Source organism: Camelina sativa, chromosome 15, assembly GCF_000633955.1.
Source record: "Camelina sativa cultivar DH55 chromosome 15, Cs, whole genome shotgun sequence".
NCBI classification, from domain to species: domain Eukaryota; kingdom Viridiplantae; phylum Streptophyta; class Magnoliopsida; order Brassicales; family Brassicaceae; genus Camelina; species Camelina sativa.
The window spans coordinates 16,389,724-16,409,658 of NC_025699.1; the positions used below are offsets into that span (position 1 = coordinate 16,389,724).

The 19,935-nt window shown below is 35.2% G+C and overlaps 4 protein-coding genes across 8 annotated transcripts; all 4 read left to right on the forward strand.

Moving 5' to 3' along the window:
• Positions 2,588–3,559, forward strand: LOC104748524 (putative F-box protein At3g23950). Its single transcript, XM_010470151.1, has one exon. It carries the CDS (start codon positions 2,588–2,590, stop codon positions 3,557–3,559), a length of 972 nt encoding a protein of 323 aa, XP_010468453.1.
• Positions 8,450–9,716, forward strand: LOC104746955 (putative F-box protein At3g23950). Its single transcript, XM_010468510.2, has one exon. It carries the CDS (start codon positions 8,450–8,452, stop codon positions 9,713–9,715), a length of 1,266 nt encoding a protein of 421 aa, XP_010466812.1. The 3' UTR covers position 9,716.
• On the forward strand, positions 10,036–13,855 carry LOC104746956. Its single transcript, XM_010468511.2, has 4 exons — positions 10,036–10,180; positions 10,310–12,701; positions 12,769–13,092; positions 13,178–13,855. The coding sequence occupies exons 2-4, from the start codon at positions 10,315–10,317 to the stop codon at positions 13,356–13,358; spliced, it is 2,892 nt and encodes a 963-aa protein (XP_010466813.1). The 5' UTR covers positions 10,036–10,180; positions 10,310–10,314; the 3' UTR covers positions 13,359–13,855.
• Positions 14,213–19,162, forward strand: LOC104746957. Of its 5 annotated transcripts, XM_019236491.1 has the most exons (12): positions 14,213–14,342; positions 14,529–16,129; positions 16,628–16,660; positions 16,744–16,854; positions 16,955–17,086; positions 17,332–17,570; positions 17,671–17,874; positions 17,964–18,056; positions 18,136–18,237; positions 18,359–18,655; positions 18,744–18,833; positions 18,911–19,162. In XM_019236491.1, exons 5-12 carry the CDS (start codon positions 16,963–16,965, stop codon positions 18,941–18,943), a joined length of 1,182 nt encoding a protein of 393 aa, XP_019092036.1. In that variant the 5' UTR covers positions 14,213–14,342; positions 14,529–16,129; positions 16,628–16,660; positions 16,744–16,854; positions 16,955–16,962; the 3' UTR covers positions 18,944–19,162. The 5 variants fall into 5 exon arrangements, 4 of the variants coding, with proteins under 4 accessions (XP_019092036.1, XP_010466817.1, XP_019092035.1 ...); XM_010468515.2 differs by lacking the exon at positions 16,628–16,660 and having other exon boundaries at positions 16,950–17,086; XM_019236490.1 differs by lacking the exon at positions 16,628–16,660.

Genomic DNA, 19,935 nt, shown 5'->3' on the forward strand with positions numbered 1-19,935 from the left:
TATACACACAAGCAACAATGATTCCTAAGTTCCAAACAAGCATCAAACAGAACACACAAACCAGGAAATCAAACATTGTCTCGCTGGAAGGGAGGTATCGACCGACACCAGCCAAGTGCCGACCGACACTGGCCTTGGTGTCGACCGACACTACCGCACAGTGTTGATTGATGCCCAATTTGCTGGTGTTGATCGACACTCCCTCTGCAACTGCGATCCGTGCGAAGTCGAGAGTCGAATCTCGCTCCCAAATCTCCTCCGACTCGTCCAATACTCGAAACTCAAGCCTTATACATCCGTAGGAACCTGTATCAACCAATCCCAGCAAGAAAAACACACAAACAAGCAACAAACAAGCAACAAACAAGCAAGAACAAGGGAATCAAAGGCTTAGATTAGCCATGGTCATGCACTCACCTCTTTGCAGGAAGATTCTGACAAAAAAAAAAACGAATCCTTCACTCCTAGCAAGCTTCTAGCACCTTCCCAGCCTTAGATCCCTCAAGAAACAGCAAGGAATCTCACCAATCTCACCAAAATCTCAAGAACTCTCTTTCTCTTCCTTTTTCTCTCAAAAACGTTAAACGACGACAAGAGAAAACTCCCAAAACCCTTCTGGTCGACCACACTCTTAAATATCTCGGTTTAATGGTTTTTCCTAAACCAAACCGGTCCAAATCGATAATTAAATCGAACTGGTCGAACCAGAAAATTAGTGGTGTCGACCGACACCCCCTTGGTGTCGATCGACACCCATCACCAAAAACCAATTTTTAGTTCACGGATGTTACAAAAATTATTATTACAATTATTACAATAATTTAAAGCTACAGTATCAAATTTCAAAACTTTTCACGAATTATTACAATATATTATTACATTATCAAATTTCAAAACTTTTCACGAATTATTACATTACAATAATTATTATTACAATATATTTTCCATCAAAACTTTTTTCAAACATTAATCATTACAACAGGAGGTCAAACTCAGGACCAATTAGGGCAGTAGCTAGTCAACCAAGGACCAATATTGTCAAATTTCAAAAACGTTTCACGAATTATTCATGTTTTACATGGAATTAACTCGTCAAATTAGAATCCACGTACAATTTTACTATATGTTTTACCACTAAAAAGTAAAAATATGTTCTTACATCCAAAAATATTTTATTTTTAAAATTTGCTTTTTATCACCACCTATAAAATGATTTTGTGAACAAATTAAACCAATTCTTGTTCATTTACTTTTAATCTGACGTAGTTCCTTTTCACCATTAAAATTTGTCTGTGATAGTTTGTATAACTACTAAAATATTTTTTTTTAAATTGTTTACTCGGAAAATGTTGTGGATAAAAGAAAACAATATCTACACGATTGCAATGAGTTTATGACCAACCCAATAAAATTTGAGAAATTGAAAGATAATTAATTTGACATAATAAAAATAAAAATTAAAAATTATAAGCAAGATGATATATGAGTCTTTAGATAATTTAGAGATATAAAATATTAAAAAAGAAAGAATAAACAAATATTGATAGTTAGTAGATTTCCTTTTTACAATAGATTTAGAATTTTTACTTTATAATTTTTAGTTTTTAATATTTTAATAAATTTAGAATTGACACATGTCAATATAAGTAACACGTGTTACGATCTTGTTAATGAATAACTTTGACATCAAGTTAATTTGACTTAATAAAAATAAAAATTGAAAATTATAACCAAGATGATATATGAGTCTTAGATAATTTAGATATATAAAATATTAAAAAAGAAACAATAAACAAATATTGATAGTTAGTAGATTTTTTTTTACAATAGTTTTAGAACTTTTACTTTTAAATTTTTAGTTTTTTTAATGTTTTAGTAATTTTATTATTAACATGACACATGTCAACATATTATCGATACAAGTAACACTTGTCACGATCTTGTTAATGAGTAAGATGATATATGAGTCTTAGATAATTTAGATATGTAAAAATATTAAAAAAGAAAAAATAAACAAATATTGATAGTTAGTAGATTTCTTTTTTTACAATAGGTTTAGAACTTTTACTTGTTTTAGTTTTTTAATGTTTTATCAAATTAATAATTAACATGACATATGTCAACATATTATCGATAATTAACATGACACATGTTAACATATTATCGATACAAGTAACACATGTCAAGATCTTGTTAATGAATAATTTTGACATCAAGCTATATATAATAAGATAGGAGGGATTCCTTTGCTAACACTATCTCTCAGAGAATAAATAATAATCGTCTCGTCGCAAATGCTCACTTGTAGGTAGCAGATCATATCTTAACTTTTAGACTTATGCAGAACAACAAATTTTATTGATTGGTATATTAATCTCAAATTGTAATTTCAATATATTCATATCAAAAACTTGATCTTGTTTGGGTGTCCAAAACAATAACTAATTAATTGTACTTAATTTGGTGATTTCAATATTCAAAAATTGTTTTTGGAGTTTTATCGGTTTTGGAGTACATCATATAAATCATAACCGAAGAAGAAGAAGAAAACTTGGAAACCCAAAAAATGGATATTCAAGAAATAGTAATGGAAGTCTTGGCGCGATTACCACTTAAGAGCATTGCAAGATTCAGATCAACGAGCAAAGGATGGAAACTTCTGATCGATTCAGATTTCTTCAGAGATTACTTCATCTTTCGCAACTCATCTTCTTCAGTCACGTGGTCAATCATTCAGATGCGACCTCACAAACTGACACTTGAAATCATTGGTCATCATGGATGCAAAACATGGGGACTTACTCGTTCTCCGGGATCTTTAATGAGTTGCCTCGTCGAGAGAGCAATCAAGAATCTACAAGTCTTGACTTGCACCGATGGATTGGTGTTGCTTTACGCAAAAGCTACCGATGGAACTCCTATGTATTACGTTGGAAACCCTCTGTTTCAAGAATGGTTTCGAATCCCTCTCCCTCCTTTCCTCTCTTTGCAAGATCTTAAGATATTAAGGAACCGCGGGCTTTCCGGTGACAGTGGATTGGTTACGAAGATGCAGAGTGGTATTGTTGTGAGTTACAAGGTAGTGTTCGTGATGAGTCATGGTGGTACTAAAGTCGGTTTTGCGATTTACTCATCTGATACAGGGACGTGGGAAACTCGACACGTGACTTGTCTTGATTTTATACTCTTGTTTGGTTCGCACAAGTCAATTGCTTTGAATGGGATTCTTCACTGGATTTTTCACAGGGATGGCAGTGGCACCCGTTCTATTTTAGCCTACGATTTCTATGGAGATCATGATGATATATTGTGTAGTATCGTAGATTTCCCAGATACTGGAGAAGTTGAGGGGTTATCGCGTTTTACGAGAACCATCACGACCTCGGAAGGGTCTATTGTGTATTTCAACGAGTTCGGTGAGAATGGAAACCGCACATTACAGGTTTGGAGGCTGGTCACGTACACCGATGTTGATCCTGAGGCGTGGCAGCTCTTTTGGGAAGTCAGCTTGGAGCCTTTGATCGAGTTCTTTGGTGGTGATGCATCCTTTGAACTCTGAGATCATCTACTTGTGGAGCATTAGCAAGAATATGCTGATCTTGTTTAACTTGAGGACACATGCGTTTAGTCTTCACGAGGAAACCGCAGACAATAGCAATAAGTGTATGGATGGTTGCATCTTGAGTTTTAACGAGTGCAGCGAGTATATGCAGAGGTACTATATCCCACTGAGATCATCAACTGGTCTTGTTAATCTCCTCTTTTCACAGTATGTTCTCCCTCGTTGGCTACAACGTCTCCCTCGTCCTCAACCTACTTAATGTCTTCTCTTTTTGAGTTTGAATCTCTCTGTCTAATTTGTGAAGAAATCGACTTTTTTTTTTCATATGATTCCACCGCTTTACTATGTTACCAATCAAAATCTTATATATTAGTAATACAATCTTCATGTTCAAAGCTTGTGAGACAAATACTACATACATGCACCATTATGGTATTGAACCTTTCTATTTAATCAAAACAGTGTTTCATAAGCGTTTTAGCAGCACAAAAATAGCTAACCGTTCAAGGTTTACAAGTGAAATATGATGATGCCATGATGGTTATAGCTATCCATTCAGCTTAAAAAACAAGAAACATAAAGATACCTACAATCCCTAAAGATGATCATGATCTTCAAATCTATTTTCCTACGTCATTCATCAAAGAGTAGCAGCAATAACCTTCACCAAGTAATACGAGTAGGGGACTTGAAGAACAGCATATCAAGCAGCTCAACCTTCCCCCAAATCTCACCTCCAAAACTGAGCAAACTTAGGTACTCCAACCTAACCCTTCCCCCAAATTTCTTCCACAATCTCTCACGTTAGATCTTAGCAATCTCACAAAAACATTCTCTATGGTGCAATAAGAGCGAGTCCCATTCTGAGCCATATCTCCTTGGACCAAGACCCATCAAACTTCATTTGGATCATAAGCCAGACCATTTTTTCCAACCATCAGATGGAACTTACGTACCTTCTTCAAGACATGAGCTCCTAGGTACACACCCCCAATTTAGCTTCCATGTTTGAGTCTTTGAGTCAAAACACTTGGATCCAACTCCATGAATCTGAATCACCATTTTCGATGATACCTCCTCCTACATAAGAAATGGTATAGTCTCTTCACCATATAAAAGATTGGATCTTTACGCCCTTGTGAGACCGACAGTCTAAGATGGAGTTACTAGACGAAGGTAGATGATTGACCGCTACGAGACAAGGAGCAAATGGGCAAGAGGAGAACGAGGGGATGGGAATGGGACAAAAAGAAATTGCCACTTGACTGGAACTGAAAATTTGAGGGAGAAGGAGTGAAAGAAAATTTAAACAAAATTAAAAAAATTGTAATAAATGAGATGGTAATTTCAATTTTAGAAATTGAGTTTTAATGAATATTAGTAGTTGTTTTTTAAAAGATTGACTATTCAGTATTCAGTATTCACTATATAATGAAATTACTAGATTAGGATACGCAGTACACCGCGGAGCAAAATTATTTATAACTAAAATATTTAAATTATAAGTTGTATTTGTTGGTTAAATATGTTATAATTATATAATAATTGTTAAATAAACCATATAATACCACAATATAGTTTCTTTTTTTACATAATATTTATTTAATCAATTTAATTAGATATGTCTATTGTCTAATACCGACAATGTTAACAAAATAATGAAATGATGTTTTATCCTTGTAACACCGAATTAATGATATTTTTTAGTTTATATAAATATCGATAAAACCCGTCCCACTATATAACCTTGTCCCGAGATATTTTAACTCACACTATATCATCTTAACTTTTAATATTTATTGTGTATCTACGGTATAATATTTATCATATTTAACTTTTTAAAAGTTTTAAATATTTTTCATATTTAATCTTTTAAAAATCTTTAAAATAAAGAACCGGAATAAACCAAATAAAAGTTTTTAAAGTTTGAATGCATGATAAATCAAGTTTTCTACTCATTTGTATTCGGAATCATTTTGGTCTCTTTTATAGTATGACTCTGAACCATTGTCTAATTTTTTTTAGACGATGTGGAATATTATACCCGTATTTTTTAATTCATCTATTGAGTAATATATGTCCGTTTTAAAATTTTTGTATTACATCATATGCAGGAAAAAATCACAACTTTTTATTAACGAAATGTATTATAGAATAATTCAAGATAATTTAAATATTAATTCAAATAAAAAATGAAATGGAATCATATATTTATGTTTGAATGAGGTAAAAATATTTCCTTATTTTTAAAAATCTTACCTATAATTAATTTTGAAATTTTGGTAACTAATATTAAAGTCAATGCATTAAATGTAAAAAGTTTCCAAAAATTATTTTTGAGCAAAAACTGCTGCAAAAATACTAGTATAGATTAATGGAAGGATTCCTCAGCGTAAAATCAAAAAAAAAAATTCAGCAAAGGTAATTTATTCAGAATAAAATCTGTCCAAATACAACGGTTCCATCAACCCAATTGGAGGATTAGAACCTATGATGCACGGGGACGGCAGTTTGATGACGTCTCCCGTATTAGAAACGTCCCGGGTACGGGTACGGCACGGAAACGGCAAAAAAACGTCTCCAAGACGTTTCTAACAGGGCGGGGACGGCGGTAATAGGGTTTCGGAAACGTTTCGACGACTTATTCACTTATCTTTCCTCCAAATAAAACATAAAAAAATAGGAAATATCATTAAAGTTTGATTTCTTAAGATTTGACATTACTATACATGTTCACTAATTCCTATATCCTCTGTTTAGTCCTCATCTCTTTTATTTCAAATATGTTTAGAGCTTAGTGTTTGATGGATAACCATGAAACGTAAGCTAGAATCAGTCTTGGGCATATACACAAGTATAGAGGATAGTAATACATACTTGTAATTTTTTTATGTAGAGTCTTATATATGTGTGGTTTCTTATATATTTGCATACTATAGGTATTTTTATTGACATACCCCTGCCGTACCCGTATTCCTAAAAATTTACTTCGCCGTTTCCCATTCCCGTTCCCGTACCCGATTCCCGTTCCAGTACCCGTCTCGGTGCAGCATAGATTAGAACAATCAGAATAAAAATCTAAGTTATTACAACCATTTTTTGCCAATAAATGAGCAAACTCATTATTGGTACGATGAATAAAGGAAAATTGAACTTCACTAAACAATCTTGAGCAGAGCTTAATATCTTGGATTAGACTGTGAATTGAGATATCTACTAACGAACCAGAGAGGCAATCCATCAAAATTTTACAATCTCCTTCAAAACATACATTCATGTATCCCAAGATTAGCAGTTTGTTGAATGGCCAATAACAGAGCCTCTGCTTCACCTTCCAAAGAGTTATTTGCTGCCCTTAGTACACTTGATCCCCAATGTGTAGCCATACCTTCATTATTTCGAACAATCCATCCTCCTATTGTTGGTTTTGTATTTGCCATGTAGCTTACATCAAAGTTGCATTTTACCATTGGTGATAAAGGTCTCACCCAATGAGGGTTCTGCGTGTGTACAGCCGAAGACAAATGTTGAGGTTGAAAAGATAGAGATTGGAGCCACTCAAAGGCCTCTGCTTTGGATTGAGACAAAGTCCGGTGATGATCTGCTAAGATATTATTGAAAATGTAATTATTACGATCTTTCCAAATATTCCAAATGAGCCAAAGAGGTAGCAGATTTTGTTCTCTTGAGATCGATTGATCATTATAAATGTTAAACAAAGAGGCAACATTTAGCTCATGGTCTGAGACATGAAATGGAGATTGTGTTGGTATATTCACCAAATCCCAAACCAACTGTGCTGATGGACAAGTGAATAATGTATGATTAATCGTTTCATCCGATTGTTTGCAACGTTGACACATTTTATCAATCTTGACTCCATGAGAAATGAGTCTAGTTGCTGTACCAAGAGATTTAGATAAAACATTCCAAAGAAAATGTTTGATCTTAGGCAAAATTTGAAGTTTCCATAACCAGTTTTTCAGATCAATTGAGCCATGGGGTATATCTGGAGCAGGAACTAAATTGGTAGGATCATGTGTAGCAAGCCAATACCCTGAACGAATAGTATACTCACCAGAAGAGTTATAATGCCAAACTATTTTGTCTCTCGAACATGACTGAGGAATGTATATTTGGGTTAATCCTTGGACATCAGTTGGTTTAATAAAGTTAACGATGGTCTGAGTATTCCATGACTTTGTGTTGTCTGCCGAGTGAATAAATGTAGACAGCATACCATTATAATTGGGATCAACCGAACTGACCGGACGTGGAGGATGTGAAACAATAACAGTATCAACGTTAACACGAATAGTCGAACCATCTCCTACTATAACTCTAACACCTTTTTTTAATAGCTTCAGACCAGTTAAAATCAAAGACCATCCATATGACTGTTGTTTTTTAGCCATTGCATCTAGAACCGAGACATCCGGAAAGTATCTAGCCTTCATAACCTTTGCAAATAGACTTTCAGGACAATTTAAGATTCTCTTGTTTCGCCAAAATATATTTTTAAAGATATTTTTAGAAATAATTAATAATTAATAATTTTAAATATCTAAATATATTTGTCTGCATAGGAAATTATCATATAATATATTGTCGATATAAATGTATGTAAATTCACGAGAAATAATTATTTGTTTAATATATCTTTTATATTTTTCATAAACAAAAAGACATGAATCTCTATTATTTCAAGTTCTTCGATTATTAAATACTTGTTCAGAATAGCAAATAATAAGTTGTAATTTATTGGAAAAATTGTCTTTGGAGCTTTTTCATTTCATTGGTTCGGTGTGTGTTTCTGCAAGAACCGATTATATATAACCTAAACCGAAGAAGAAGAAGAAGAATAAGTCGAGAACACAAAACCCAAAAATGGATATTCAAGAAATGGTGGAGGAAGTCTTGGCGCGATTACCATTGAAGAGCATCGCAAGATTCAGATCAACGAGCAGAAGATGGAAACTTCTGATCGATTCAGACTTCTTCAGAGATTACTTCATCTCTCGCAACTCATCTTCTTCAATCTCGTGGTCAATCATTCAGATGCAACCTAACAAGCTGACACTTGAAATCATTGGTCATCATGGATGCAAAACATGGGGACTTACTCGTTCTCCGGGATCTTTGGTGAGTTTCTTGGTCGAGAGAGCAATCAAGAAGCTATTAGTCTTGGCTTGCACCGATGGATTGGTCTTGCTTTACACAGAAGCTACCGATGGAACTCCTATGTATTACGTTGGAAACACTCTGTTTCAAGAATGGTTTCGAATCCCTCTCCCTCCTTTCCTCTCTTTGCAAGATCTTGAGAGATTACGGACCTACGATCGTTTCAGCGACAGTGGATTGGTTACGAGGATGCAGAGTGGTATCGTTTTGAGTTACAAGGTTGTGTGGTTGATCACTCGCCAAGCTGCTAATGTCGATTTTGCGATTTACTCATCTGATACAGGGACGTGGGAAACACGAAATGTGACTTGTATTGATTCTTTAGTCTGGTACGGTACGCACAAGTCAATTGCTTTGAATGGGATTCTTCACTGGATTCACGACAAGATCAGTTCTTTTGTAGCCTACGATTTCTATGGTGGTCATGATGATAGATTGTGTAGTATCGTAGACTTCCCAGATAATGGAGAACTTCATAACTTATCACGTTTTAGGAAAACCATCACGACCTCGGAAGGGTCTATTGTGTATTTCAACGAGTTCCGTGAGAATGGAAACCTAACATTACGTGTTTGGAGGCTGGTCACGTACATTAGTAGCATTAATGCTCCTGAGGATCAGTGGCAGCTCTTTTGGGAAGTCAGCTTGGCGTCTGTGATCGAGTTAGGTATCGATTATTTTCCTGTGGTGATGCATCCTTTGAACTCTGAGATCATCTACTTGTGGAGCAGGGGCAACAATATGCTGATCTTGTTTAACTTGAGGACACATGCGTTTAGGCTTCAGGAGGAAACTGCAGACAATAGCAACAAGTGTATGGATGGTTGCATCTTGAGTTTTAACGGGTGCAGTGAGTATATGCAGATGCACAATATGGTAGCAATACCATTTTCTGGTCCTAACCATCTCCTCTTTTCCCAGTTTGTTCTCCCTCGTTGGATGCAACGTCTCCCTCGTCCCCAGCCTAATTAGTGTCTTCCTCTTAATACTCTACTCTAATGATCTTCTTTCGTCAGTAACTCTTTTAAACTCTTTGCTTGTAAAGAAGAGCAAATATGTAGTTGTTGGTTTTATTGGGCTTATTCTGTTTTTTAAGTTTCCATATTCTCATTTGTAAAAGTGAAAGAACAAATAAAAAATTTGAGAGTACAAATAATCAAACACAACTAATATCTATCATGTATAAAGAAGAAGAAACAGCCACTACAAAATATTAGATGTATTGTATCATATAAATTGCATCACACAAGNTATTAGTTATTAAAAAAAGGCATAGAGAACCCCACTTCCCCATCGTCTTCTTCTTCAGCTCTTCACGCTTCTTCATCTTTTCAAAGTTTTTTTCTTTTTTTTGTGCAAACTTATTCAAGTTTCTAAACTAAGAATTATTGTAGAAGAACAATCGGGTTTTGTTCCTCTTGTCTAACACAATCTAAGGTATGTTCTAGAAACTCAAATCTCATGATTAATTTTGAAATAATCCTTTTGATTTTCATTCGTTGATTGATTAATGGTTGATTGATTAATTTCTAAAGCTTACAGACTAGATTAATCTATTTTTTTTAGGTTTGATGGATAAGTCACGGATAAAGAAACCACGTTTATCTCAAGATTACATATCAGGGGTGAAAGGTTTTTTGGACTTTGCATTTGGTACATCAACAGCAACCATGATGAAATGTCCATGTAACTGTTGTTATCTGTTGAAATATAAGTCGAGAGAAGATATTGATGGTGATTTGATGCACTATGGCTTTTTAAGTTCTTACACACATTGGGTACTACACGGTGAGGATATATGTGTCACAGGTAATGCAAGAGTAGCTTATGATATTGCTCCGGCTGAAGTAGATTCAACTTCGACTCTCTTAAATGATCTTTTTCCAGATAGTACTACAAATATTGATGGTGGATATGAACCTGGATCTTCTGAGCAACCTATGGACACTGATATACCATCAACTTCAAGTGGAAATTGTGAAAAAGGAGAAGGTTTTGATGAGTTGCTTGCTGACTTTAATCAAGAGCTATATGCAGGATGCACTAAGTTCACAAAGTTGTCTTTTATATTGAAGCTTTACCATATCAAATGTATGTGTGGAATTACCGACAAGGGGATATCTTTGGTGCTTGATTTGCTGAAAGAAGCATTTACACATGCCAAATTGCCAACTTCATTTAGTGACATGAAAAGGGTTATTCGCAAATTAGGATTGAACTATGAGTCAATTCATGCATGTCCAAATGATTGCATGTTGTTTTGGGGGGAAGATGCAGAAAGGAACATCTGCAAAGTTTGTAAAGCATCTCGTTGGAAAGAAAAGATTAAGACAAAGAGTACAGGATCTGCTGGGTCTGCAACACTTGATGGGTCTGCAACACCTGACGGGTCTGCAACACCTGCTGGGTCTGCAACATCTACTGGATCTGCAGGATCAAAGAAGAGAAAAAGTAAAGCTCCTGCAAAGGTTTTGCGTTATTTTCCTCTAAAGCCACAACTACAACGTTTATTCATGTCATCAAAAACTGCTACCCACATGAGATGGCATGCAACAGCTAGTAACAATGATGGTAAGCTTCGACATCCAAGAGACGGAGAGGCTTGGAAGGCATTTGATCAAAGATATCCTGAATTTGCATCTGATCCAAGAAATGTCAGACTAGGTTTGGCGACTGATGGTTTTAACCCCTTTGGTACAATGAGTGTTAGTTATAGCATATGGCCAGTGATATTATTTCCTTATAATTTTCCTCCATGGATGTCAATGAAGCAAACATCAATGATTCTCTCTATGGTTATCCCTGGAAAGCACATGCCTGGTAATGATATTGATGTCTACTTGCAACCACTTATAAAAGAGTTGAAGGAATTGTGGTCTGTTGGGGTTAAGACGCAAGATGCTTCCACAAACCAAACATTTAACATGCGAGCAGCTATCATGTGGACAATTAGTGATTTTCCTGGTCTTGGAAATTTGTCGGGTTGGAATACATATACTACATCAGCTTGTCCAAACTGCAATTTTGATGCCACTGGACAACGTTTACAGCATGGGAAAAAAAACTGTTTTATGGGTCATCGTCGGTTTCTTCCTCAAGATCATAACTTTCGTCAAAATAAAAATAATTTTGACGGAAAGATAGAAACCAGATCTCCACCAGTTATATTGACAGGTACTGCAATTATTCATCAACTAGAACAAGTTAATGTCACTCTAGGTAAGAACCATGGTTTACTTAGAGTTGGAAAGAAAAGAGGTCGAAGTGGTACTGCTACAGGAAGTAGTACTCAGCAATGGAAAAAAAAAAGTATATTTTTCGAGTTGTCTTATTGGGAATTCATTAAGCTGCAGCATAACTTAGATGTCATGCACATAGAGAGGAATGTGTTTGACAATCTAGTTTACACATTTTTGGATGACAAAAAAAAATCGAAAGATAATCTGAGTGCTAGAAAAGATCTCTGTGAGCTAGGTATACGTTCTGAGTTGTGGCCTGATGATAATGGGAAGTATAAAGCAGGAAGTTACACTTTGGAAAATGAGGGGAAAGACATTTTTTTAAGTGTCTTAAAGAATGTAAAATTCCCTGACGGTTATGCTTCTAATTTATCAAGTTGTGCTGATGTTAATGGTCGAAAGCTATCAGGCTTAAAAAGCCATGACTGTCATGTGATAATGAGAGACTTATTGATAGTCGCAATTCAGAATCTGCTACCAGCTGATGTTACATCAGCCGTTCTCGAGCTTTGTCATTTTTTCAGAGATATATCTGCAAGGGTTCTTGATGTCGATGAGCTTGATAAATTACAAGACCGTATTGTACTGGCTTTATGTCGTATGGAGATGCTTTTTCCTCCATCATTTTTAACAGTGATGGTACATTTAGTAGTACATCTTACAGAAGAAGCAAAACTTGGTGGACCAGTTCCATATCGCTGGATGTATCCGATTGAGAGGTATTTTTCCCATACTATGTTTATATATATCCACAAATGAAAACATACTTACTTCACTAATCTACAGGACTCTAGGGCACTTCAAATCATATGTTCGGAATCGCGCTAAACCTGAAGGTTCTATATGTGAGCAATATTTAGCTGATGAGTGTATAACGTTTTGCTCCATGTATCTCAATGATATAGAGACTCGATTTACTCGATATGGACGTGTTGATGATCGACCTCTACCTCATACTAGTATAAGACCGAATTCAGAACTTCCATTAATTTTTCCAAACCTTGGAAGATTTGTTGGAGCTGGTCAGGTTTATACTCTTACTCATGTAGACTGGCAGCAAGCACATCGACATATATTGGTCAATTGTAAACTACTTGATCACTTACGAGAGTAAGTTTCTCTCATTCAAGAATATCTTATTTTAATTATGGTTGATTGAAGTTTAATAGCAAAATTCTGCTAATTGTTTATCTAGGATGTATAAAAGTGAGCTGTGGAGTAAACCATCTCATCAGAGCAAGAGGAATCGTGCTATTGACATTGACAGAGAAATGCATCTTAATTTTGCAAAATGGATCAAACAGAAAGTAGAGGTAAATGATTTTGACGAGATAACCGATGATTTACGATGCTTAGCTTTGGGTCCATCTGAATAAGTTGTGAAGTATACTGGTTACAATGTCAATGGTTTAAAATTCCGGACCATAGAAAGAGATGTTGACCTGAAAACCCAGAATAGTGGTGTTTATTTAGCGGCTGAGACTATGAGCTATGCCAGCTCTCGTGATCCTAACCCAATAACAGGAACAGTAGCTTATTATGGAAATCTGGTTGAAGTTATAGAGTTAAACTACTATGAAGTTTTCAAAGTTGTTCTGTTCAAGTGCAAATGGGCTGATACTCGTACAGAGCGAGGATATAAAATGGATGCATATGATCATCCTATGGTGAATTTTTCACGTTTGTTACATACGGGAGATAAAGAAGAGGATGAGCCATACATATTGGCTTCTCAAGCAAAGATGGTGTATTATGTACTTCATCCTTGCCAAGAAGATTGGAATATTGCAGTTCATGTTCAGCCTAGAGATGTTTATGATATGGGCGATTTAGATGATGATGCTTAAGCAAACTTTTGTTTTAATTTTCCTAACCATGCTTAGTCAAAGTTTTGTTTTTTATTTTATTCTACTAAGGATTATTGAGAATTATTATGATCGTTTGTGAAATTTTTAATTCGTGAGCTGCTATTTTCTAAAATTTCAAGTATAATTGTTGTATTGGGAAAAATCATCAATGATCATCTCGTAGTGGTCACATGTGTTGGACCAAAAAACGTTTACATCCATCCAATACAACACACGCTTCTTTCCCAACGGACAAACGTATCGGGACGTTATAACTCTTCACGCGTCCAAAACATGTTTGTTATGTTTTGGTTAATTTTGTTAACTGGTTTGAACCAAGATGAACCATAAAATCGATTTTACCATTATTAAATCGTTAATTTTTACTAAAAAAAAAAAGGCAGAGAGCTAAACCCTTATTCTCGGCCCCCATCGTCTTCTCTTCTTCAGCTCTTCACGCTTCTTCATCACTTCAAGTTTCTAAGCTCAGAACAATTGGGTTTTGTTCCTCAGGTATGTTCTAGAAACCGATCTCATGTTAGTTTTGAAGTAATCCTTTTGTTTTTCAATCAACCTCAGATATGAGATTTAAGCTGAAATATTTGGGCATAATTGGATAATTCCCCAACTGTTCCCCTTGGATAATTCTCTCATATAGTTCCCCTTGATGAATTCTTTTTATTGCCTTTGATGTTGTAGACTTTCCACTTCCTTAACATGGTGAAAACAACAACACCAACCACAAGAAAGGGAAGCAAAAGAGCACCATCAAACCCAAGGAAAACGATTGTAACTAGCAGATCGAAAGGTAAAGCAAGAAAGAAAGCACAACCAACTGGTTCAACTCTGATTCCGGAATCACCTCCACAAGAAAAACTGCCATGGAAAGAATGGGGCACAAAGATGGTTAAAGGTGTCAACTATAGGGCTGCGTGTCAAAGAGCTGTTGTCGTACCGACTCTCTACTGCGATGATTTCACTCTTGGTGCGTTGGGAATTCGCGATGATGTGGACTGGCTCTTTCGAAAATGGGGATTACGAAAGTTCATTTCGTTTAAGTACAATGCTTATGAAGAGCTTACTAAGGAGTTTCTTGGAACAGTCACAGTTGCTTTTCAGGATGCAAGGACACCACGAGCAGATACTGGGATATTAGATTTCTGCATTGGTGACAAAGAGTACTCTATTAAGATTCCGGATCTTTGCAAGGCCTTTGGTTTCACTTCTTACGAGAAGATCCGATTCACACCCTCCAAAAGTACTTACCCAATATGGACACAATTTGCAGATCATAATGCTTATGAAGGTGGTTCTAAAGCAGCACAGATCAAGCATCCTGCTTTACGTTATGCACATCGAATGTTAGCCAACACAATGTTTTCTCGGGGAGATACTAGCACAGTCAAAGCAGATGAGTTCTATATCATGATGGCACCATTCATCAACGATCCGCAGAAGGTAAACCTTGGAGCAGTTCTCGCTTGTGAGTTGGTAGAATATAAGCATTATGCTTACGAGAACAGGAACAAGCGAGCTGTTTTTGGCATTGGTGGAGTTGTTTCAGTAATATTGGAAGCTTGTGGGGTTGATCTGAAGGAGCACACACCTGTGGAAGGGAACAACCGCATTGATCTTGCTTTTCTTGGGCGCACACATTACTTAGGAGGATGGGTTGATAACCCTCTGCAATTTGCTTACCGCTTCACTGCATCTTACGAAAATGAGTAGATATTCTTGTTGCCCAGCCCGCATCTTCCATCAATTAAGCCAAGCAGTACACCATTTCCGCCTTCACCAAGTTCCTTCTATATAGCCACTATCGACAGACCGCTTTTGCTGCTAAGCAAATACTTTGCTAAGATGCGCAAGTCAATTCCAAAAAACACCATACAGCCCTCCAGTGAGAGATCGGCTGTCTCTCAACCGCTTAACCAACCTGTAAATGCTCCCCTGCGCACTGAGACAGACAAGTGGTTCTACTCCTCTATCACTAAGCTGGAAAAGAACCAAGCACGCCTTGAGAAGAAACTGGCCTGCCAGGCTTTGATCATCACTAAACTGACGCGCGCCGTAAAGAAATATGCTCCTGCACTCGTCTTTAAGCGTTCTACCAAAGAGAAAGACCCGCGCCAGCTCCATTCTGACGGGGATTTAAGCGATACTAGTCTCAGCTTTCCTTTTATTTTGGAGGAGCATGATGTTGACAAAAATGATATCACCAGTGAACCACCAGCTCCAGCTGGCCCATCAACTTTAGAAGACAATGCTCCATCTTCCTCCGATGACGAGTGCTAGCTAAGGTATCACCGTTTCAAACCATTGTTCAATAACAAGCTTTTTAAGAATTTCTAGATTTGTCTAATTAAGGACGTCCAATTCCATATTATCTATTAGTATGACTTTTGTGTTTCTTTGTCGGGGTGAAGTCATCTTCATAAAAAAAATGTTTTGTTAAGATTAAATTCATGTTGAACTTCTTTCTCTTTCTCCATTGCTTGAACAACTCCATCTCTAGTGTCAAACTCTTCTCCAAGTGTCTTAAAAATCGTTTTCTTTAGAACAAATTCATGTTGAACTTTTTTCTTCTGCCCCGTTTTTTTTTAATTTTACTATAAATATAAAGTGACCAAAAATCAATATCAATACAAAAACATCAAACATAAAACAAAACAGAGGTAAACTACCCAAACAAAGTAGTATTTCTTTCCTTGAATATAGGAAGACTTATTGTTAACTAGTTTTTTCCCTTAATTTTGTGAGCTAATTATTTTTTTCTTTTCTGCGTGATTATCTTTTAGGTAGTTTACAACAAACTCTTACACACGTACCACGTACGTTCTAAATTTTGTGAATTTTCATTTATTTTTCTCTCACACTAACAATACTTCTTAAAAATATATCCATTTGGTTTCAGATCCCGCTTAATTTTTAGCCCAAGCGGGAATAAATTATCTTCATATAAAGTATCTACAACTAAATAAATCTCAGTATGAGAAACTGCTGGGCAATCTAAGAGAATCTGAAGGTGACGTAAACTGATTTTGTAAATCTAATTTTTACATATTCTGCAAATCAGTTTCTATAGTGCTAACTTGTTTTCTTTTCTATTTTTTAACCTAGTTTAGGGTCGATCATGGATTTCATGGATTCAGAGACACAACCACCTGATGATTTACCGCAGCTGGAAGCAGATTACAACATGCCTCCTCCACTTGCTCCAGAATGTAAAAGCTACAAATGGAAAATAGAAGTCATAAGTAAGATTTAAAGTTCATTACTTTAATTTCATTAAATAATTGTTTTCCTTTAAACTGTTGCATTAGCCGATTTTATTGCTTTCATTTTAAATCAAAACAGTTGTTACGATTGTTTTCCTTCTTATGATTGCTTTCATTTCGAATCAAAATAGTTGTTACGATTTATAAAATGTCTTATAAGTTAATTTGGTTTATTATAGACTAACTCCAATTTGGTTTCAAATATATATGTGTTCATCAACAAGATACGGATGGAACTATAGAAGGCAAACTGATGACATCTGGAGATGTCTGGAAATTGCAAGATAGTCAAGTTATTGTGCATTTCGATGTTGATACCAGTCAACCAATTGGAGATTCTGGAGGTTTACTTGGATCATGGTTAGGTCAATTGAGCACTGATGTGCGATTGCTAGCCATTGACTATGACTATTGGAGGTTGGTTAGTCCTGATATAAAAGATAAAGCATGGGAATTAGTTCAGGTAAACATCTAGCATATATTTATCTATAACTTTTTTAAATCATGCCATGTTTTAATACTAAATTTTGCTTGATGACTCGTTTCATGTTATGTCATTTCAGTCCAAATTCAAATTTGATGATCCTATGATGAGAAAAGCATATGTAATAAGTGCACTAGGTAGCCGATGCAAGGATGTCAAATTACGCCTTTGGAGAGAACACAAAAAAAATAATCTGATTGAAACTTTGAGGAATCGACCGGAGAAAATTCCTGAAAATCAATGGTCTCATTTTGTTCACAAGAGGTTCACCGAAAAGTGGAAGGTATAGTTTATTCGACAGATATTTATATGTACTTATATGTCTATATCAAATGCAAGTAATTCTTTTTTTTTTAATGTATGAGACTTCAGAAAATGCAAGAGCGGAATACAAGGAGCCAAAAAAATAATACCATGCCTCACTTATGTGGACGAAAGAGTTTTTCAAGAAAAAGAAACGAGATTGTGAGTAACTTAGTCATGATATAAACCTATTCTATTATATTGATTTTGTACATTGTTTATGCATGTCTCTTTACTGCAGAAAGTCAAGACTGGAAAAACACCATGTCGAGCAGAATTTTTCATTGAGACTCGCAAGAAACCTGATGGAACCTTTGTGTCAGAGGAGGCGAAAACACACGCGGTTCGTTTTATTATAGTCACTATGAATTTTCATCAATACTTTTTCGAAGTGAACTTTTAAGAAAAAAACTTGTGGTACGTTCTTTTAGTCTGTTGGATTTTTCCTTGTATCCTTTATAAAGAAAGCACTTACGACGTTGATGGAGCAAAATCCGCAAGTCATGAGCAATGTTACAGCTAGATTGGATGACGAATATGCTCAAGTGTTTGGTCCAGAGCGTTCCGGACGAGTGCGTTGTGTTGGTCGTGGACCCACACCTTCAAAATTAGTGAGACACTCGACTGCTGCAACTGGACAAGAGATAGAGAATTCTGAAACAGTTATCCAGCTGAGGACACAAATGAAAGTTTTAGCAGATCAAGTTAAAGCAATGTCTGCATTCGTTGGACAAATACTTGGTAATTCAACGGGTGAACAGGTATTAATATATAACAATAGTTTTGTAAGTTTATTTGCATTAGTATAAATTAGATATATAACACTAATGTTTTACGTTAAATATTCAGGCAACTGCATGGGCTGTAAATTTTGCAACAGCTTTTGCGAACATACCAAATCCAGCCTTTGCAAACATTCCAAATCCACCGAATCCTCGGGTAATTTATTTGCATATTACTTTCTTTGATATCAGATATTTAGATAATAAACTAATGGATTGAATGCCTTTTTCCAGGAATTGGATGATGGTGCCAATGATAAACGCTAGATGCTTAAAGCATTCAACCAAATGCTAGACATCATCATCTACGTACCAATGATCAAGATCTGTTTGTCAATGATCAAGATCTGTTTGTCAAAACAATTTAGCATGCAACTTTGATTTGTTTATGTTTTATGTATTTAATTTGCTCGTTTATGATGGACTACTTTTGTAATTCGTTTTTCAGATTTCTTTCAATTTAATTTAAAGATGTTTTTTCGTTTTTAATTAATTATTTTTTAGATTTTTAAATACTGATAATAACTAAATATGCTAAAACACGGGAGTTTTTTTTCCTTCACTTTACAAATGATGTGGATTTGTATCAAAATATGGTCTTTTATTAATACCTAAAAATGACGAAAAATATAATTCTCGCAACAATCTTTAAATGGCCAGAATCATTTATAAAAACTGACATGAAAATAACATCATTTACGTAAAACTGATACTATGTTTCCTATCAGTTATTGTAAATGATACACTAATTAAATCATTTCCTATAAATGATACAAATATTGAAATCACTTCTGAAAATTGACACTAATGTTAGTATCAATTATTTATAAGTGATTGAAAAAATAACATCATTTGTTAAAACGTTACAAATACTAACATCATGTTTTTGTAATTGACACAAAATTAACATCATTTAAAACAACCGATGCAAATATTATATATAATTGCATCAGTTATTAATGAAACGATGTCAATTATTTGCATCACCCCATTTTATATCATTTAAATAAACGATGAAAATTTCTTTTGCATCATTTATAAGTAATGCAAATATTCAAAATAAATGATACAAAATGACCTTTTTTTTGTAGTGAGCCGGTGCTAAATTCTAATGAGATAACTAATAACAATACAAATAATTTTACATGCCCTTCTGTTAATAACAAATTTGAGGTTTCCATGATTGTTCCAAGTTTCAGCAAACTAAACATGAGCAATAACACCAAACGAGAAGAGTTGTGGCTGTCTGGCTGCAGAAC